The sequence below is a fragment of the Cupressus sempervirens genome, chromosome 11, assembly GCF_028749045.1.
Source record: "Cupressus sempervirens isolate cs-2001-9-10 chromosome 11, ASM2874904v1, whole genome shotgun sequence".
Lineage (NCBI taxonomy): Eukaryota > Viridiplantae > Streptophyta > Pinopsida > Cupressales > Cupressaceae > Cupressus > Cupressus sempervirens.
In genome coordinates, this window is record NC_143128.1 from 847,931,827 (window position 1) to 847,955,465 (window position 23,639).

At 34.7% G+C, this 23,639-nt stretch overlaps 1 protein-coding gene across 8 annotated transcripts in view; it reads right to left on the reverse strand.

Annotated features, from left to right (window-relative positions):
- The window catches only part of LCBK1 (long-chain base (LCB) kinase 1), an 83,537-nt gene that overhangs the window by 34,608 nt on the left and 25,290 nt on the right, over window positions 1-23,639 (reverse strand). For all 8 annotated transcript variants that reach the window (XM_089810751.1, XM_089810753.1, XM_089810749.1 and 5 more), the window contains 2 exons: window positions 17,482-17,575; window positions 17,256-17,293 (listed from right to left, as the gene is read on the reverse strand). In XM_089810751.1, coding sequence (XP_089666877.1) covers window positions 17,256-17,293; window positions 17,482-17,575 — 132 coding nt within the window. The remainder of the gene's footprint in view (window positions 1-17,255; window positions 17,294-17,481; window positions 17,576-23,639) is intronic.

The window sequence follows — 23,639 nt, forward strand, 5'->3', positions numbered from 1 at the left end:
GAAATTGTTCCCTTAGAGCATTGTCCTGGATGAGTGGACGAAGATAAATACAAGATGAAAATCTTTGGAGTGTGGGAGAAAATTAAATTGGCCCTACAACGAGCAGAATTATAGGAAAATCAAGATGAGATGGAGGTGCAATTTCCACCAAAGGTGCCAAGAAGGCATCAAACGAAACAAGCAACTCTAATAAAGAAGGTTACTACAGTCAGGGCGGATGGATAAAGGATGTTTGTGTTTTGCTTTTGTTAGCACTGTTAACCTTTTCGAATTCACAGGGCAATGTAATGAATTCAATAGCAATGTAAAATAGTTTCTTAGTAATGATGTGTAATCTCCATCTTAACTGTCTCTACAAATTAAATCTCATATGGAAGTCAGCCAAAACGATTTACATAGTTGTTTGCGCAATTATAAACTGATATGTCAAAACTGAACTGCTCGACATCTAAATGTGTTGACACTCGGTCATCGTAAACATTCATATTGGCACTTGGCTTCTATATGTATAATCTTCTCTGTCTACTCGGCAAAAACTGTCTTTCTAGTTTACTCAATCTCTACTAAAATAACTCAGCTTATATATACGCTCGGTTTGAACTGGGGTGCTTGGTAATTACTAACTTGTTCAGCATGTAATGCAAAATAAACAAGTCCTTTGTTATGCTCGACCTTTACTAGATGAATCGGTTGCAGTGATGACCATTCATCCTTGCCTAGTAAATGACTAAATGTTTAGACACTAATAGACAACATAGGCTTAGAGATCAACAAACTCCCCCTTTGACATTAGTGGCAAAACGACTTTGTCATGCATAGCCATTGCATTGAAAAATACTCCCCCTGAGATAATAATCGGAATCTGTAAAATCCAGAGGTCGTAACATCGAATGCGATATCTTTGATTGCTACTTTTATTCCTCTGTTATTCTTCTCATTTCCCCCTTTATTCTTCATTTTACCCTTGTTTTTGTCATTGATGGCTTGGGGTTGTTGGGGTTAGTTGGTGCTAATCCAAAAATTGTTTATGGCTTGCCAAAATGTCTACATAGCTTTTATTCCATTGTTCACTTATGTTCTCCAAAACTTGAAACTGAATTTCTAGCTCGACAATGAGATCAATGAGTCCTTCAATGTGTGCAAAATGTGTCCTTATTCAAAATATTATGTGTAATAGACACTTCTTTCTGAATAATTTTCAAATGGGGTAGTAACTGAAATTGAATTAAGATCAACTTATTCCCGATCTCACTGTCCCTAGCCATGAGCTCAACTAACCTTTGTTAACCAATTGTCAAATTATAATATGAGAGTGAGCTTGAATTGGTGTCCTTGTCCAATGAAATAGCACTTGCCCTCATATCCGAATGTAATGAATCAATGGAACGTTGGTTTTCTAGTGTAAAAATATCAACCTCATGTACAATGAATGAATGGTCTTCAAAACTGTTTCTAACTCCGTGACTAATTTAGAAAGCTCTACCTATCTATTTACAAGTTCATGAGAGACTTTCGCCAAAACTTTGTGTTCAAATCTTATTTTAGACCACTACATTAGCTTATCATTGGTCTCAATATCCTCTGCCTGTACTTTATCAACTATATATACTTGCTGATCCAAAATCGAATACTGACCATCTAAGTCAGTTATGCCAAATGCATCCACAAAATATCTCTAACAGTGTGTAGTACCTATTTTTTCTTATGCTCTCTTCTCAGTTGTTCTTGCTTTTCCTTGCGACAACAAGGTTTGCAATTCCTGCATCTACTCAAGTGTCAAGTTATTCAAGTCATACATGGGTAGAGTAATTACCTCATCTAGACTAACTGTCTCATCATCCAATTCCTCTGATTGAGTCAAAATTTGAAATCTGGGTGTTGTATCATTGGGTAGTGATAGTTGCAATTGTTTCCCCTTCTCACTTGATTTCATTGCCTATTGATGCATCCCTTGAGTAGGTGTCACTACTGTTCAAGTGTACTAGTCATTGTTTCTGCAAGCTTTGCACTCGGCAACTGTACAAGAGCTAGTGAAGCCTCTTACACCTTTGGTATTACTTGTTCTATTGCCATCTCTGTGCTTTTGACCTTTTCTTTCTTTTCTTGCATCTGAGGAATAGCCATACAAGTTAACTGTGTAAATACAATTACCCTATTGCTCGGCTCTTGTAACCTCTGCTACTGATGTGACCTCTACTTTATCAGTCTTTGCAGTCTCAATCTTTGGATAATCTACAACTTGAAACAAAACTAGATTTGTACAAAGGTAGAGTTGTGTTTGACATGAGATTCTACATATATTCCTCAGTTAGCACATTTAGGTTTTGTGGAGGTGTGTCAAATATTTCTTTGATAGTAACAACCTCTTGTTGTTCATATTGATGCACTAGTTGCTTGATCTCTTCAGCTAATTTAGCAACCTCTTCTTTGTATGCATCCTCAAATTCAATTGCATCTCTACCTTCTTTGACTTCTACTATTGGAGTAATCACTCCAAATACCTCTTTCCACTCCTTGATGTTATCTTGCTCAATTCATGAGCTTTATTCTTCAAAATTTTATATGCCCTATCCCTTGGCATAAATTTCTTCACATAATCTTGAAGAGCTATAAACATATGTGTCTTCCTCAAATCTGGCATAACGTGTGCCACTGTAGTCTCTCTTATTTGTTTTTCATTGGATAGTGCCCACTTCCATTTGGCATCTATTTGTTTGTACAAACCCGCTAGGAATCCATCTCCCAATTCCAAGGGTGTACGTCTAAATTTAATCATCATATCTATCATAGCTTCTTGGAGTTTGACTTGATCATCATTATTCAAAGAAACATAATTAATATCTTTGAATCCTACAAAATTGCCTAATTCTCTAACTTTTTTAGATACCTGATCCACAGTCATTGGAGGGAGTCTCTTTAAAATTTACAATTTGCTTGGTTCGTCAGACTTGGTCTCTTCATCATCTTCCTCCTCCTCTGCAATGATCAATTTTCTCCTCGATCTCTCTTGTATATTATTTTGTGGTGAGCTGGCCAGTCTCTTCTTTGATGGACTTCCTTTGGTTTCACAGCTGGGGGCTGAGTTGTCTTAGATCTTTTATGATTTTTACTTTTGGCTTATGAGGTGTGACAACCTTTTTCACATCTTTACTGAGATCATCTTTAAACTTAGGATGATAAATTATTATTACCTTTCTCTGCTTTGTTGCCTTGGGCTCAGCAATAGCCAATTCTTTTCCTTTTCCTTCTTCGGCCTCAGCATGTTGTCCTATTCCTTCCCCTCCTTCATTCTTCTTGTCCTCAAGACTCTTTCTCTTTCTTTTCTTCTCAATCTTAGGCACACTAGATTCTGCATTTAATTCTGCCATTAATGTTTCATATGTGTTGAAAATCTCGACATTAGCATCAACATCCTCAATCAAAAGTGCAATCACTGGTGCTGAAACCTCATCAACATTAACTTCATAAGGCATAGGCCTTAATCATGTGATTCTTGGTATTATTGCCTAAGCATGTACAAAATTTGTGTCCACTACAAAACATACCTCATCATAATACTTATCAACGACCGACTTAGGGATTCTCATTCTATTTCTCATCTTAATTTTGAACTCCTCAAAATAGTTAGCCATTATGGCTTCAGAATTTTTTCCCAAGCTATTGATTAGATCATTTAATTGCTCTATAGCAGGTCGATTTCTATCCCATCCTACTGTTCCAATCGTAGGAAATAAATTACGTACATAGAAAAATACACATACTAGCAAAGATCCAAACTTACATAATGTATTCTTTGCTTTTCTAATTGCCTCCAGGTTCTCTGATAGTTGTTGCAGTTGCAGCTCGGCAAGGTCAAACATATGATCCTTCTTGAAAATTTTATATCCCAAATCCACTACAATGCATGGCACGTTGTTCAGTCGACTAGATTGGTAAAACTTGGGTGCAATCACACGAACTGCAAATTCAACTACAAGATCTTATATCCCATCAACTGGCATTCCTCTACCATTCCACTTCACTTTGGTTAGTTTTTCAATTTCATTCTTTGTTGCACTCCTCATGCTTTTGGGTTGATCCAAGGTAGGGTAGCCAGTTACTCAACATATTATGGCCTTGTTGATCTTGATTGGTCCTCCTTCTAACTATACCTTCATGTCATGAATACGACTAAGCACAACCTTTATCCATTCTACCTTGAAAACCTTAGGGAACCCTAGGACACAGGTAAGCCCTTTCTCAGCAACTATTTTGTTCTCATCTTTCAAGACTCCATTTTCGCATAGCTTCTCGTAAGTTGCCCTTATTTCAAAATCTCCAATCTCTCCTACTTTGCATAGGTAGCAGGGTATTACATCCCAAATAGTTAAAACTCTAGGTGGAATTGACGACAGGGCGCCAATATCATCTTCAATCTTCTCAACAATTATACTGCCCCTAAAATTTGGTGGACATTGGTCATTCCTCACAATTTGAGTGTTGTTATCCCTCAACATTTTGCTTGATGATGCCATCTGAACTAGAACTTTGAGAAATAAAATTTTCTACGATATCTTTTGAAAACAATTTACTCGGCACCAAAAAGTATCACTTACTGATATTAACAAATTTGTCAATGCTCCACTGTGAATTTCTTGCTTCGTCACTAAAATCGCCTTAATTGCCTTTAAATCATTAAGAGCTCTGAAATCGCTTGGTGAATAAAAATGTATGCTCAAATTCGATAAATACCTTCAAATTTTCATTCTAGCTCTGCAATAAATGCTCTTCTACTTAGTTGGCGTATGACTGCTAGTTTGATCTCCATACTTGCTCGGTCAAGGTTACCTTACTCAGCCAACACTAATTCATTTGGTCAATACATCAACTCCCTTGATCACTCGGTCTATACTGCAAAGCTAAGTCAATATAGACTGTACCATTGATGCTCAATACTTTATGCAGCAAAAGATTCTCTTTTACGTTTCCTTTTTATGAATCTATTCTTTAATGCATCTTAACTTATGCAGATATGAACTTTTAGCACATCTATGTTAGGAACTAATGTAAAATATATCATTGAATATACAGTTCCTACATACCTTCTTCATTTAGTAAGTTGTGGTGTGATCACTCGATCCATTGGATGGGGTGATCTTTGCTCTATTTGTTCCACTTCTTCCAACTGTCACTATCTCTATCCATGTTTTCTTTCCCTCAACCTTGTCATTTCCATTCCTTGGTGTTGGTGCTCTAGTTCTACAATTTTTAATAATATATCCAACTTTAAGACAACTAAAACATACTATCTCTCCATTCAGCCACTTCTTGTAGTTTCCTCTGAAATGTGTCTTGATGCAGTTCTTTGGGATGTGACCATACTCTCCACAATTCTGATAACTATACCATGTATTATAATCCCAATTATAGATATTGTCTTTTCTTGGTGCATGTGTTTGCTTTTTCGATGTCCAGTTGAACTTTTTCTTGAATTTGCACTCATGAGCTCTATGTCCATATTTCTGACAGCTATATCAATGCCCTTTAAATGCAGTGAATGAATCATTTTTCTTTGCTCTGCATTCATGTGCTTGATGTCCTACCTTCTTGCATTTAGAACAATTACTAATAGACTTAGGTTTAGAAGTTTACATACCATTCTTGCTTCTGCAAATGTTTGTTGTGTGTCCAAAGGTTACCACAATGATAACAGGTAGGTTTGTCTTTAGCATTTCTTTGTTCTCCACTCTTTCATGATTCTCCTTCAGTGGATAAAGAGTTCTTGTTGTATCCCAGTCTAGAGGTGTCTTTTGTTCTAGGTGATCTCATCAATTCTTCAAAGTGTTTGACAACTTCACTTGGTTTATTCAATCTTTCCATAATTTCCTTTTCATGCCTTAACTCACTTCTCAGTTGCTTATTTTGTGACCTTAGGTTTGTGATCTTCTAAGTTCTTTCTGTTTGCTTCCTGAGTAGCAACTATCAATTGAATTATCATGTCCAAATGACAAATGATCTCTCTTCAAGTCTGATTACCATTTGTCTTTTGTCTTCTTCAGCCATGACTTTGTCTTCTTCAACTTTCTTCTTTTGTTCTATTAATTCACATAGTAATACTGATTGAGTTTCTTGTTCTATCTTGAGTTATTTTGCATCTTTGCTTAGAGTGTTGTTCTTCTCTAGTAGTTTTGTTATTGCTTTTCTGTTATGACCAATCTTTCCGCTGTCAAGTAGTCCCTTCTATGTCTACTTCCTTGTATTGAATGTCATAAAGCTATATTGCTCTCTTTCCTTTTTGTCAATGATTTCCTTAACTCTTCTCTTGCTCCTTCAGGTTGTTACAATATGATCTAGATTTCAATCATCTGGTTCTCAATGATTTTTCCCAACATGTATTCCTCCATCTCCATGATCCGATCCTCTTAAGTTGTTAGGCTTCTTACAAGAGCACTGAGCTCTGATACCAATTGTTGGAAAGATTATTAGAAAACAAGATACTAAGAGGGGAGGGGTGAATTAGGATCTTAAACTTTAACTTCAAAAATCAAATTATTGAATTCACACCTAGTTCACCTCATATCTTAGATCTAACATTAAAATTGTAATACTGAAATGTAAATGCATATATCACATCCATGAAAGATTCAACACATAATACAAATGATTTGGTAACCCACAAACACTTCAAGCTGAAGGTAAAAGTAGGATGGGAATAAAACCCACAAATCTTCATTGTTGCAACAATAAAGTTAACTTGTTGGGGTTACAATGTTTGATCATAATATATGATCTACCCTGTGAGGGGTCTGCCTAGTTAAAAGCTTCAAAACTGTTAAGTCCTACCCTGTTAAAGGATTTCACACTTACAATTAAGTAAGGACTCTGTTAGGAGATTTACATAGACCTGTTAGAATCGCCCAGTTAAGGGATTTGACCTAATTCAAAATTGATTCAATACCTGGCCCTCAGTTTGCACTACAAGCTGATTTTGGATCTCCTCTATACAATGTCTAATCTAATCTCTCTATCTAATATCTCCTTTCAGTCCTTCACTGCTTCTATTGCCCTTGTCTGAACTAATTCCAGACTTGGCCTTTCTTGCTCTATTTTATCCTCGTTCGCTCCTTCACTTGCGCATTCATTCACACATACATATTCTCCTCTATCACTCATTCATACTAGTTCTAGGGTTAGAATCCTCCTTAAATAGGTGTTCATCGAAAGTTCTAGATCTCAATTGACGGTTTGCAATTCATCTTTTCCCTTTTGTTTCTGATTTCTGATTGGTTGATCTGCATTTCTCGGGATCATTACCTTCTAAAATGACGCATAATCTACATCTTAACTGCCTCTACAAATATTAGATCTCATATGGAAGTCGGCCAAAACGATTTACATAGTTGTTTGTGCAATTACAAACTCATATGTCAAAACTAAACTACTCGGCATCTGAATGTGCTAACACTCTGTCATCGTTAACATTCATACTAGCACTCGGCTTCTATATGCATAAGCTTCTCTGTTTACTCAGCAAAAACTGTCTTTTCAATTTACTTGGTCTCTGCTTAAATAACTTAGCTTAAATATACACTCGGTCTCAACTAGGGTGCTTGACAATCACTAACTTGTTCGGCATGTAATAAAAAATAAACAAGTCCTTTGTTATGCTCGGCCTTTACTAGATGACTCGGTAGCAATGATGATTGTTCATCCTTGCCTAGTAAATGACTAAGTGTTTGGACACTAATAGGCAACATAGGCTTAGAGATCAACATGTATTAGCAACGCAAGGTCAAAGGCTAAGGGTTTTTGTATGAATAGTGAAGCATTGCAGCTGTATAGCTACTATGGATCTGATAGTTCTACATACAAGGGGTGTGAATCGTGACTACCAATGCAGGGGGGGTATTTGATAATGCTTGTTTAATTCTAATGAAGGTAGCAAAGGTAGTATGGAATTTTCCTTTATATCGATATAATACATCAATATTACCTACAAAAAACACAATAAATTAATTAAGTAAAAATTATTAAATTAATTAATCAAAAGAAACTTTTAACAGCTCCAAATGTCATTCATGTCCTTTGTAAGCACAATCGAGATAGAGATGAAAACATTGAAACAACAATGCAATCTACTAAAACAAACATTAGCGAGCATAGCAAAAGCAAACATTGATTGAACTTGAGTAGATTTGATGAGCCACAAAAGAATACCATGGTGCATTTGTAGCCCATTATCAATTTGGGGCAAACCTCAATTGATTTTATCAAATTTGAGGAGGTTTTCTAAATTTGGCATGTCTTCTACACTAGTTAAAATTTTCCATTTTCAATTTGTAGGGCAAGAAACATAAGAGAAAATATCTTCATTTTTTTACACTATTTATCTGCATACCTAAAATACTAATTAATCCTACATTTGTGTTTATACTTTATAACCTACTCACAATTTACATATTGTTATAATGCCAACTCCAATTGGAAATGGCATGACTTAAAACATGTCTTGATAGAGGCTAAAAAAGAGAAGTTGTTTTGCAATTATTTCAAAATTAAGTTTGACTAGGAATCTCTTAATCACTTCAAACTTCACCTCACACACGTGTAGCGAAATTGTACCTCTTAATTTTTTGAACTAGGTAAAAACTGATGTCCTTGTAGTAAAGCGGAAAAAAAAAAGCGACAAAGGAAGAAATGATAGCCACGAGCCAAGTTTTGGCTTCAACTTTTTTTATCCAATGCATTCTATTGTGCATAACTGTCTCCAAATGTTTCACACTAGATAAAATACCATATAGAATACTTTACGAGCCTATAGAGAGAGAGAGAGAGAGAGAGAGAGAGACACTACGAAAGTGCCTACTAATGCTTTGCACTAGGTAAAAACCCATATAGAATCCCTTGAAGATGACCTGAAAATAAAGAAAAGGAATAAATGAAAGTTAATGGCTAAGTCTAACGCGACTCTTCTACTTTTGTGATTTGTCCATTCCCTTCACATTTGAACACAAATGATAGTATCAGTCCTAGAGTTTGCAAAGTTAAATTGGATTTGTATATTGTACCATACTCTACTCTAGATTATCAACTATGAAGTATTATTTACCATTCTAATCATTCTCCAAAGGATGCTTTGGAAATTTCCAATTTCACACTTTGAAGGTAAGGTATTTTTTCTCTAGCTTGAGTGTGTTAGATGGGAAAAACTATTTCATAGCAGAAACTCAAACTCACACGTCGTCAAATTGTTAGTTAGCTCCTCAACCATCAATTCTTCTCATAAACTATGTTCTTAGAACCTTGTAATCTATCAAATGAGCATTCTTTGTGCTCCCACAGGGATGATGAAAAAGATGGGCGTCTTCTCAAAAAAATCATGTGGAACAAAGGAAAGCAAGAAAACAAGACCATTTAGTCAAATGAGATTGCATTATAAAATATAAGAGCGAAGGTCATTGTCAAAGGTGTATATACTAAATAAACAAAATGCCCTTCTAGCTAACCTAGTGAGGTGTATGATCTCTCCAAAATGAGATTGCATTATAAAATGTAAGAGCGAAGGTCATTGTCAAAGGTGTATATACTAAATAAACAAAATGCCCTTCTAGCTAACCTAGTGAGGTGTATGATCTCTCCAAAACAAAAATAATGAGCTCTATTCTCAATCAACAAATACAAATGTCAAATAGAAAATGGAAAAATTAGGGAAGAAGACTTCACTTTGACGAAGTATTGTAAAAGCTTTGGAAATAATCTCCAAACATGTCTTCATTTAGTAGAAATGCATAGTGGATAAATTGTGGGTGATTTCAAACCATCTATCTTTACTAAAGTTGTGGAATGGTCATGCTCTATAGACTATTCTTTCTCTCGAGGTTGGTCATTTTTATTATACCTTTGAGGATCAAAATAAATTGGTTGGTCATTTTTGCTATACCATTGAAGATCAAGACAAATCAAGAAATACCCATACACTGACTTTTCTATTTTTTATGGAAAAAGTATTCAAATTTTTTAAATAAGTTGGTGATGTCCCTTAGATAATTAAGACTGAGTTATCATACAAAGAAGGGTTACTGAACCATTCACAAGGATTTTACTAGTTGTGCTTCCATATCCAAATGGTGTGTATTTCTTTCCAAAATTGCACTTTTACTAAATGATTATTTTACTTACACATCAACTTAGAGTTGATATGATATCATATGGAAAACAATCATTGATTGCGCAATCATGATATGAAGTCTAGCTAAACCTCTCAATTGACAATGTATGGCAATGTTTCACAATCATCACTTTGTCAATATGATTAACAACCAAAGAGGCAATTGCAAACATTGGTTGTTAACTGCATGATTGAAAGTCACCAAAAAATATAAAAATGATGGAATCGCAATCATGACATTGGGAGTGCATTTCACGATCATGATTTGAATTTTGCGTGAATCACTCAATTGATAGCTTACTGCAATGTTCATAGATTTGTCACCAATATTAGGGACCATATATGGTAAGCGATAACATCAAAGAGACTACATAATGACTTTTTATAAAGAACTTAAGTCCATACCAGAATGGCTATGTTCAAAATACAACTCAAGGAATATAGCATTGCAACTTGAGGGACAAATCAAAGTGACCATGAGAACAAATTCAAAACACATGTGAACTACTGTACCAAGGAGAGAATTTTATGAGTTTTCAGTTTTTGGATTTTTCCATCATAAACCTGATTAGGTTTTTAGATATTAAAAAAATAGTTTTCCCTTGACTTCTTTTATAGGTTCATCAAGTTTACTTCTTTTCCAACATGTTTTAACTATGTTGATTTATGAGTCTTCACTAGGTTGACCAGCAGCCTCAGTTTCAATGGTGGTCTCTTTGACCAAAATCATGTTGGAAGGGAATCAATGATTCAATGGCCACATTTAGAACACTTGGAGGCAGAGCATAATGACGATATTTGAATATCATTGTCTTGAGAAGACTGCTTTGGGTATGGAGGCATGTCTTATTCAAGCTTGGATAAATCAACATAAATAGGATGAACGAAATAAGGAAGTTGTCATGCTACTAAAACTTTCCATTCCAGAGGATTTGCTACCTCAGATTCCTTTTGGCAAAACAGCTAAAGAACTCTAGGACATCTTTAAGGATCTTTATGAGATGTCCAACAAGAGTCGCACTTTCTTTTCGAAGCAATTGTTATTTTTAATCATGATTAATGAGAAGACAACTCTCCAAGCACATCTATTGGTAATCCTACGAGCACTTCATAGAGACACTCAATATCACTTCTACTAGTGTTGCCTTGACATTATCTTATCTCTGGAACAAGCTTCTGCAACTGAATAAATGGAAGCAAGAGTCTAAAAGTAGTGACATTTCTCCCCTTTAAAATAGATGGTCTTTACAGTGGAAGCCTCAGACAAAAACACAGGTACCTCTCAATTCTCTCAGCACAAAAGATCAAGTGAACTTACCTCCGACATCTTCAAAGAAGAAGAGTGTTCAAAACATTTTTTGTCAAAAGCTTTGCCACATTAAGAAAGACTGCAAGAAATGCTTGGCAATTGCATAGTCACAATCTTTACAATGGTGGTCTTAGCAAAAGGGCCCATCTACTCCACATTCAGATGACAAGGAGGTTGTCTCTTATGTGTTCTAATCACCTCATATTTTGAGAGGGTTTCAATATTTTTTCCTCAAAAATTATCTATTGGGCTTTTAGAATTTTTTCCCTTAAATAATTCAATTGGGTTTCACCATTTTTTCCTTAGAAATTGGAGTTGTCTTGTCAGATTCATATTTTTTGATCTATCTCTATGCTCCTGTTTGGTTTTAGTTGATTTTTTTTACCCAAAAAATCATGCCTAGTTTTCATCAATTTTTCTCCTCAAAAAAAGTTTATGATTTTTGTAATATGTGAAGTACGCTTGGGATGTTATTTCAGGGTTTTTATCATTTTTCTTCGAAAAAAATGATGTTTTGTACTCTTCAAATTGTAGCATTTTGCAATCCCTTTTGGGGCATTCAGCTTAGTGGTTATAGTTTAAAGGGTTCTTCAAATGTTCTCAATATATCTTTGTTTCCAAGGAAGGCCAATTTCATCATTCAATATCAAGTTTGATGTTTTTGTGATTGTTTCTAGTGATTGATTTTGTCAATTTTGGGAGGGTAAGTGGAAGAGTTTGTGGCAAGCTCTACTCTCACACCAGCAAACCATTTTGATGAAGGGGACCACCTTCTCTGTTTATTTTTTCTAGCTACACTTGGTTATTGACATTTTGTAAGATCCAAGGAGGGTCTCAACAACAACAAAATGTTCTGAAGTATTTGTGAGTAAACGATATGTACAGTCTTCTACAAGGTAGTTGATAGAATGACCATTAACGGAGGGTATTAGAATATTTTTAGTATCTTGCTATATGTAGCTAGTTCTAGTTAATGATCATTTAGTCTTTCTTTTTTAGTTTTTCCCAGTTTAGTCGATTTTTAGAATAGGTTATAATTAGTGTCTATAAACTCTATTTAAGAGTTCATTGTTAATGCAAGAATCACTCTGTTTATTTCATTCAATTCCGATTTTAACAATTTCAGTTTGAACATGAAATCATAAATTCAACTAACTACTAATGTGATAACCAATTTAAAAATGTGTTTGATTGTTAGGCTGCATGAGGATAAAGTAAGTTGAGAACGATTACATAATGTACAGTGTGACTTTTAGAGCATCGTGCAGCAAGTGAAATGTTTAAAACTAGCATATTATTTCAATATTTGCCTCAAGAGAATGGACAAAGGATGTATGGAAACTTGTGATTGGGAGCATCATTTCAAGAAAAATATTTATTTTTTTAAATCACTTTTAAAAAAGAACAATGCATAAAGAACCTCAAACATTAAACAAACATTAAACTAACATTAAAAATTAAGGATTTTTGGCCTAGGCTTATCCCTATTAAATTTGATAAAATCCAACCATGAAAGAAGAGTAATGGCATCATATTTCCACATTCCATAAGATATTGCACAATGAGATTTTCAAGGTAGATTGTGCGAGAATTTTTCTCATCAACATTTCGAATCACACTGTATGATCCACCATCAAGATGATATGAGAGCAAGAGGAAAAAAATAAAAAGATCTCGCATCTAAGAGTTGAGTGACACTAGTCGTCTGCAAGAGGGAAGATGTATGAAGTTTTGTGTAACTTAAAAAACAGTAAATTCCTAGCCATAATTGTATATTCATTTCTTCAACGCCATATTTTTTAGAATGGACATGAATTTTGATTTGTGCAGCTAGATTTATCTACCAATGCACCAAGGAAAAAGACAAATCCATTTCTGAAATGAAGAAGTAATTTAAAGATTCCTCCTCTGTTTTTTCCAGCTATGAGAGGATCTACCTGTTGGTCCTAACTGATTAGATTACTAAGTGAGAGGAAGTGAATCAGTAATCAACAAATCAAACAACTATTTCGTCTTTTACACCGCTAACCGGTAATTAAACTTAACACACCAAATGAAACATCCAACACATCAAATCATTCACACATTTGACACAGATAATTTGGTTATGCAACTTGGATCAAAACCACAATGGGGATTAGTACCCACAAATAACTTGCATTCTTCTGAAGTACGCCCTATTAGGAGTTTACAAAGACACAGTTAAGTGCCACACTGTTAGTAGGATTTACAATGAGGACATGTTAGAATCCACCAAGTTAAAGGATTTCACCTGTCGTAACTATTAGGGAACACCATAATGATTAATCTGTGAAGTAGCACTACACCTGCCTGTTTGAATCTGCTTAAGCTCTCTTACTCTTCTCAACTCACTCTTCTCTTTGGTTGGACCACACTTTCCACTTCTTCACACACCAAATTGACCGCGATCAAAACATCAAACCTATCCTTCTTTCACCTATTATATTGGTTTTTGTTGCTTCCACCAACTTAACAAAACCCTAAATGTATTACAATTGGGATATTTAGATATCTCACTCATATCCAACCGCCCTAAGATGTTATCTTATGTTACAAGTCACTTTACATGATTGCACCACTAACTCATACTATTTTGTGGCTGAGTTTAAACACGTTTTGACTTGTCATGAGCTTCCTCTAGAATCTTTCTCACAAACTCGATCTCGGTCACTCTAATGTCTGGCATCACCTCCACATGTATATCCATGTCACATGATTACAGCTGACTCATCCCAAGTCCTTACAACCTTAACACCTTTCATTGATTCTAGTTGACCAATCGTTACTCAAGAACTCGTTCTTTGTTAACATGTTTGTCTCTTCTTTAACTTGTTTGTCACAACATCACCAGTCACCTAACTTGAAATTGTCTCACCTGTCATATTTCATTCCTAGAAATGCTTTACCTATCTTGTGTGATAAACTTTACTAATTCTCATCAATGAGTTCTGGTCTGTAACTGGGGTATTTCATCGAACAGTTATCAAACAATCTATGTTCCTTCAATAGATATACATTCAAAACAATCTATAACACTATATATTGATTCAAATACTAGAAGTTGATAAGATTAACCAATAAAATTTCAAAAATCCACCAAGAAGGATCAGACTAAACTTAGCATTTAATATTCATAACACATTGATAACAGTAAGGCAAAAATCCTCCACTATATTCAGCAATACAATTTAACAGTATTATAGCCTAGACAGTTTCAATAATGTGCAGAAAGGCAAAGGAAATGACAGACCCGACTATTCGTGACGTTGGGGAGGTGTTTGACTGCAGTAAACTACAACCTATCACCAATGTCGGAGCTTCCACTAGCTACCATCTGCTATGCTCTTGACTGCCACTTGACTGATGGAGGGAGTCAGCTAACCCGTGAAGGAGGGAAATGGTCAATACCGTGACCAATCTGCCTATGCCATGAGACCCTGTGCAGAACCTTCTGCGTGTAACTTCAAATGCAACCCTTATTATTCCGCCCAATTATGAAGGCCTTGCCCAACAAAACATCCAAGTCGTGGTTCCCTGTTAGTTGTCACTTGCATTCATTCTGGCCCCAAGCTCTAACTTGATAAACAATACTTAACACGACAGGGAGTAAAACTTAGTACCTCTCCTTCCTTTGTCCCAACTGTTAACAGCCACTATTAACCATACACTCTTGCATGAGTTCATCCACCATGATTTCTGTGACAAGAAATTCTTCTCAACTAGATGCGAAGTTACTGCTCAAGAACCAATAATCCAGCCCAACTGTACGGCAGTACAATATGAGGGGTTGGGGTGACGTCCAACTTCCTCGGAAAGCTAAACTCGATGGATTCCGTCCTCAGAGTTTCTGAACAGTCACATTAAAGCAACCAGAACATGTCAATGTATTGATTTCATAAATTCTTGTGTTCAAATCCCAAGGTTGAGTCTCTTATTTATAACCTCAAAGTGAGGGAAAAGCGTTCGAATAAGAGATGTGGGATAAAACAACAATTTCATCCCGACATCACTTAAGTCACTTTATAAAGTAAATGACTTTAGAAACATAAAGTAACTTTATCAAAAAACTTTTAATTTAATAAATGATGCACTTAAGATAAATCTCCTGTGTGACTGGTAAGCATCTTGACTGTTAACATCAATCTATTCGGATGTGAAGGTTAACCCGGCACCATAACACTAGTGCGGAGAAGGGGACATGACATCTTGATAATGAGTTATTATCGTAACTAAATCAGCTTCCCTGTCTGGTGGACATCCTCTTGTGATCATTCCACTCCATTCATTTTGGGTTTGATAAACCAACTAAATCACCTATTAATTGTCACTAACTGCTCATAGTAGTTGCAATGTTACTTCACTGATCATCTCATTCTTCTCTACACCAGCTGCATCCACTCAATTATACCTGGCAACATACTAAGAACACTAGATCAATAGTTGACATCAATGCCAACACAATAATTGATCATCATGCAATCAAATCATCACTTCTTCTTTGCATCATCACTAATTCTATCGACCGTATCAGTTATGCCAACACTACCCTCTTTAAGCCAATGCAGATAAAGACATGAACAAGGATCGTGAGCATTGGGGAGTAACTTATAGTTGATATGAAGAAATTGAAGCCGACAACAGTGCATTTGTGGCATTGATCCAATTAAATGTAGGGACTACAATATTGCCAGTGGTCAATTGTTGGCAATACCATGGACACCACCCAAATTACTATGCATCATTCAATCTAAAAGCAACATTCATCATGCAGCATTTGCCAAGGACCATGTGCCCAACAGTAGGCCAAAACACTAGACTATGGGCATCAATTAGCACATAACTCAGTTATCTCTAATTACTCTCCAGAAGATTATGCATTCTTAGATCTTTGGAACAGGCACTACTGGCTGTTGAAACATTTAACAACCTTTTGTGCATGGGAATATATTCATAGAAAGAGGGAATGTTGGCATTAACATACAGGGGCAAAGATAATGCCTAAGGAGGTATGATAGACTTGTTATAGCATATGTAATTTTCAAAACATATCATATAAACAGAAAATTGGTATTTTGCTTATTCGGGTCAAATAAGCACTGTTATGGGACCCCCAAGATACCATGAAAAAATCAAGCCCTATCCTCGTGTTTTTCATGACAACATCCATATAGAAAAGGCATGAAAAGCATTCAGAGCAATTTCATCAAGGAAACCAAGTGGATGAACATATCTGGTATAGATATCATACCTGATGATCACGTGATCTCAGTTAGCACATTATGAAACTCAAATTTTGTATAAAATACTCAGTCATTCCCACTGCTTTTCTGCCCTGATGTATTACGGTCTGCTACTCTAAATGATATAACTTTAGAAGAACAAAGATGTAGTTTTGAAGTTCCAACTGTGATTTTTTATACTGTTACTCCACATTTCTATGAGCATGATGGCAATCAAAATTAGAACCTCAATACTCTCTATTTTCATAGTTTAAAATCTTAATTTCATATGAATAAGATCTTTCTATATTTATGGGAAAAAAAACTAGAGTGGAGCCTCCCCAACAAAAAGCTGGTACCAATCGAATGGAGCCCTATTACACAATACGTGGACTCTCACCTGACGCTAAGTGCAAAATAATAAACTGGAATTATGAATATACATAACTTCATCCATGATATATGCACTAGTTTTTAGAAAATAAATTTGAAGCACTATTCAACAGAGCAAAATAAATGGAAACAAACATACTAAAATAGAGGAATAGAATCAATCAACCTCATTTATAATTCCATCTCCACCAACACATATGATACCTGTAAAAGCATTATTGAAGTACAATAAGTTATTAAGAACAGTATAATTATTGCTTTGAATGTCAGTGACAACACATTTCCCTGCCATTCAAAGAGTGAACGTACAGGGACAACAATTATTATTTTCCAAAGACTATAAATGGTTCAATAGAAAGTAGAAAGTAGAAAGCAAAACCGAAAAGTCGTACCATCAGGGAATTTGCTCAGATCAACCTTGGAGGCCAAATTATGTGCATGACCAGCAGATTCTGTTTCAACCACCTCAAGCTTGAAACCTGCAAGCTGTGAACAATTATAAAGAACTAAGAAAGAATAAAATTTATTAGCACACAGAGAATTAAATATAAAAATCTCCAAGTACTTTGAAACTAAAAAGATCGTCATGATTCCACACAATGACTGGTTTAATAATCTTTACTCCAAATTTTTTGGAACAACACACAAAACATAAGTCAGGAAATAGTGAACCTTAAGCAAATTTTACTACAAATATTAGGATGGTGTTTGCTAATTTAAGAGATAAACTTTAAGTTTCATTATTTAACAAGAAGCTTGACAATACAGTTCATGATAATTATTATCAATTGTCATTCAAAATTGCTGCCGGTATATTCTACATTATGTGCTTCAGATGCTAATGGAACTGTTTAAAGAGCAGAATAGCTGCCAATATTGTAACATAGACACAATGCATCCACATAATTTTCAGTCTTAGAAGCATAGCCATCTTTAAGAACCAAAAATGATTAACTGGCACCTGCACAATTTAGAAGTGCTGTTCATGGCCAAAACAGCCAAGTTGTGGGTAGGCTACCTTTTTTATAAAGTTGTTAACAAAACAGAAATCCTTGATTCCGATCTTCCAATTTTTACATTTTGATTTTCTCTACTTTCAATCAGAGTACTAAGTTTAGTTTATGGTAAAAACCATAAGACTTCTGTTTCAAAGTTGAGCATTGGACATTGTTAGTCAAAATCCTAGTTATAACAAGTGCAACGCAAAATATTAATAGAATATTAAGTTTCCATACATTTTCTTTAAGGATAATCTAACATTAAACTAATGTTCTTGTTTTTGGATTCAATTATGTGAGATTTTTTAACATCAACGTTTCTGATCACACTCCAATCCATCATCAGGATGCAAGAGAGTAGCACGAAAAGAAAGATGATGGATAATGAAGTATGATTCATGTTATGGTAAATTGATGTTGTTGTAGTTGTACTAAACAAAGTGAATGAAAGCTCCTCATATAGATTTACAAAAACGATGTTTCTAAAGGAAACAATTGTGAACTAAAGACGGAAATAGAAACTATGTAATAAACTAATGGCTAATTGAGATGACCACTAAACAAACATTATAATATTCTAATACCCTCCCTTAATGGTCATTGACTAGCTCATGTCTTTTGGTCACAAATTCTTCAATACATTTTGTTGCTGCTGAGACCCTCCTTGGATCTGCAAAAAATGTAAATGACCAAAAAGCCAAAATCTGCCCAAAAACAAACAGACAAGCATGTCTCCTCCTTCATAATACTTTGCAATAAAAAACAAGAGCCTACCATAGGCTCTGCCACTGAGATGAGTCTGTTACTAACCCTCCCAAAATCAGCAAAACATCTGACCAGAAATCATCAAAAAAACATCCAACCTGATATTAGATAATGAAGCTGCTCTTCACAGGAGACAAAGACAAACACTGAGAACAACTAGAATGATTTTGAGGAAAAAACCCTCCACACTTTGCAAGTGAGCATAATGCTCCAAAACAGACTACAAAAAGCAATGATTTTTTAGGAGAAAAATCGATAAAAACCCAACACAATTTTTGAGGTGAAAATTTTATCAAAACCCAACATGATTTTTGGTGCAAAAAATCAATCAAAACCAAATAGAGTCTGAGACATGAATAATAGAATACAAAATTTTGTTTATAAGGAAAAACAGTAAAACCCAACAAATAATTTTTGAGGAAAAATTATAAACCCACCAAATAATTTTTAAAGAAATAATTATAAACCCACAAAAGGAATCCCATGCAACTTTGCGAATTATTGAATCATAAGTTTTTTGAGGGAAAAAATTATGAAAACCCAATAGATAATTTTAAGGATAAAACTATGAAAACCCACCAAAAAAAATCTTCATGAGGCTTTGCATGGTAAAACAACACATGCAAGTAACATGCAAATACATGCAACCTTTGAAAATCAGAAACTTATGGGAAAACCCTCAACTAGGCTTGCGATTTTGGCAAAAAACTTGGAAGACAAATCACAATTTTCATAAAATACCTCCACCGATTTTTTTCCAAAAAATTGAAAAAACAAATTTCTGACTCCAATTTTTCTTACAAAATTCATCATATTTTATGAAATCCCATCGACTTGCTCTGATACCATGTTATGGTAAATCGATGTTGTCATAGTTGTATAAAACAAAGGAGATAAAAGCTCCTTATATAGATTTACAAATACAATGTTTCTAAAAGAAACAATCATGCACTAAAGCTGAAAAATAGAAACTACCTAATATACTGAAGACTAACTAAGATGACTATTAAAGAAACATTATAATATTCTAATAATTCAAATTGTTGATGTTAAAAATTCTCACACAATCAAATCCCAAAGCAAGAACATTATTCTTATGGATTGTGGAAATCTGACAGCTTTAACATCAAACTTCCATTGCCTTCCAGAACTTATATTTTCAAGGGATATTTTGCATTTTATTTTTTTTAGTTAATGAATTACTGCATGTTTTTATAATTATATTTCCTTCAAAGAATATATTAGCATAATAATATTTTATTTTCTTCTCCATCTAATTTCAAGGAGTTTTTTGCTTGGTTTTCTATTTGTTCCAGTTAATGAATTGTATATAAAAATAAAACTTTAAAGAAAGCAGATATTGCAGAAAATGAAAGAAAACAAATATAAGTCAAACATTTATGAAAGTAATTTACCCAGGGTATTATTTATAATTACTAGAGCATTTTTAGTTTTATAGTCTCACAATCAATTATTTAGTGTTGTGACAAAAGAAATTGACATGATGATAACCTGAAGTCAAACCCCAATGGAATTTGAACATGCACTGAATATACATTTGGAGGATCGCATCAATTATTTAATGTTGTGACAAAAGAAATTGACATGATGATGGCCTGAAGTCAAACCCCAATGGAATTTGAAATGTGCTGAATATACATTTGGAGGATTACTCCCGAGCCCTAACATCTTGTATGCTCATTGGAAAACATTATTGCTACTAATGTCATGTTATTAAGTGGTAATTTGAAGTGACAAAGATGTTAATATTTTGCCCAGGAAATAAAAACGAACAGCAATAGAAGGGAGAATAAAATAGGTACAAATGAGACGAAATTATCCTGGGAAAACCCTTCCACTTGAAGGAAAAAACCCAAGCACGCCATGAAAATATCACTTTTAGTTTTACTGATAAACAATTGTTCAAGTACAATGCCTCCCACTGAATACAATATATATAAAGAGACTCTTCATCTCACAACTGAAGATCTCTTCAATTTCTAAAAACAAGTCATTTCATATTTCCATATGCATGCCTCTTTGCATGACACATGACACATGTCTCTTCATGTAATATTATCTCAAATAAATATCTTGAATATCTTCTCCATCTGTAAACACAATATAGCAAAATCAGAGATTAAAGATCTTTATCGCAGCTACAATCTTCAACAAAAGAAACGAACTTTAAAATGCTTAACTTCCTTAAGTCAACAAATCACATAGCTCTTCGATTGCTCCACAAAATTTACCAAGACAAAGGTAAATCATTATTTGGCTGGAATGCTGAAACTTCCATTACATCATTTGGAAGACTTTGGTAACAGCAAATACTCAAGAGTTTTGTATATGAAAAACAATAGGAGCACTTCATCCATTAAGTTTCAACTTTATGGCATTTAATGTCTTTCACTCAAGTTGTCAATCCCAGTGTGGGCATAAGTATATTAACCAGGTACAATGGTATATGAGGCTTTGATACATATACACGTGTGTGAGCACTTCATACATTAAATTTCACCTTTAATGGCATTTAATGTTTTTCACTCAAGTTGTCAATCCTAGAGTGGGCATAAGTACGTTTACCAAGGATAATGATATGCGAGGCATAAATATATATACACGTGTGTGTGTGTGTGTGTGATAATAGCTCATAAACAAAATATTTATATGCCTCATAATCTGCTAAAATGAAAATGCTCAAGAATTCCTTCAATGATTTGTTAAAAGTCAATAGCTATTGAAAATTGCAATCAATATTTAATGGCAATCAATATTTAATGGTCTTTGTATTGGTCTTAATCAAAAGTATCAAATTCAACCAAGTGTACACAGGGAAATTGCAATCAATATTTATTGGTCTTTGTATTGCTCTTCATCAAAAGCATCAAATTCAACCAAGTGTACATAGGGAATGCATGCCCGAGGGTTTTAGCCCTTGTCCCTGCCTTGGGTACATCTCAAGGGCAAATGCCTTAGGGACATTTCCAAGTTGTTCCCAAAAACATATAGAGGAAAAGTCTCAATGAGCACAAATGCTTCGAAAATGGCAATCGGGTTGTCCCGTTCTTCCCTAAGATGCATTGGTGACATCTGAGACATCCCATGTGTCGCTAGTCACACCCTTTTTCCCAATGCTCAAAAGTAATAAAAACCCCCATCTTTGAAAAAACAGTTTTTTAATCATGCTTATCGCCCCCACAACCTCTAAAGCCCCTCTTACCTAACATGACTAAAGATAACTCTCCATGAGCAGCATTAAACTCCATTATTACATTAACAAAATAGACAAGATAGAAAGACAAAGCAACAAGGTTTTAAGGCGTCGTTGGAAAAACCACATCGATTGGGGGCAACCATCACACTTTCCATCAGTTTGTTCTACACTTTTTTACTTTTGAGACTTTGTCACCTTCACATTTGCAATGCAATATTGAAGCCATTAGGCATTCTTGTGTATGGGGCATTACTGTAATGTCCCTTTCTACCATGCCCTAGAATTTTGCCCCAAAATCAGGGTTAGGGTTGAAGAGCACACAATTATACTAAGAGGGGGGGTGAATTAGTATAATAACAACTTTGCCAATTTAGAACTTTTATCCAAACTATAACTTCAAATGCTGAAATAAACAATTGCACACATAAACACAATAACATAATGCTTTTATATGAACTTTGTTCTTTTACAATGATTTTGTAGGCTTCAACCTACTAGAGGCTCCAACCCCTACGTTTACGATCAAAGACTCGCTTGAAGCTCCAACTCCCACACTTTGCAAACTCCGATCTACTAGAAGCTCCAACTCCCTTTGCTTGTCTTCATGAGCACCAACCCACTGTATAACTTCTTTTTCACCTTTGCGATGTTGCTGACCCAACAAATGATGGACAATTAAATCATCCCTTTATTCTCCCCTTTCTATAATCTATATCTGCATATATTTCTCTACTTACACAAAAGTCTTTCATTTAATATCCCTTTTTAATCTCTTTTTGATCTGCAATAAGCTCATCATTTTCTACTCAATAATCTTTTATATTTTCTTCATATTTTTCTTGTATACTTAACCACTTTTCTTTTTACTCTCTTCACATATATTCTATTCTACCTTTTTTTACTTCTCAACTGCTTTTTCAAAATTGATTTCTTATTAATATTACACTTATTAGTGGGTATGACTTTTCAGGGAAAAGTCTCATCTCCTTTCTAATTAAATTAAACCGAAATCTTTAATTGTAGTGAAACCTTTTTGTATATATCATTTTGTTTTTATTATACCTGCAGCTTTCTAAAGAAACATCTAATGACCATAATCCATGGTATGAAGAACTTAATTATTTTTACCGATATCATTTTGGTTGCCGCTTTGTAGATTTGTCATCTTCCTACACGGGCTCCAAAGGATTGATTCATTTATTGTTTATCATTTCCATCGCTCCATTTGTGATGTGGAATGATACATAAGTTAATGTCTTACCTTTAGAATTTGCGATATATTTCATCGCTGCTGCCTGGAACATTCCTCATTCGTGAATAATACATGGTTTATCAGATTCATTTCAAACTTCCAACATCATCACTGTCTATTCCTATTATTGTTCAATACTCTTATCGGGCCTCCACAATTTAATCACACCCATTCCTTTTAATTTATTTTGTGTATTAAATCACCGTCTTTGTCTTGGTCTGAAGTCTAATTAATATTTTTGTCTACACTTCAGCATAATCATCAACACATACTCGTTGGATCTGTGTTCATCAGCCTTTTACCAATCACGAATCGCTT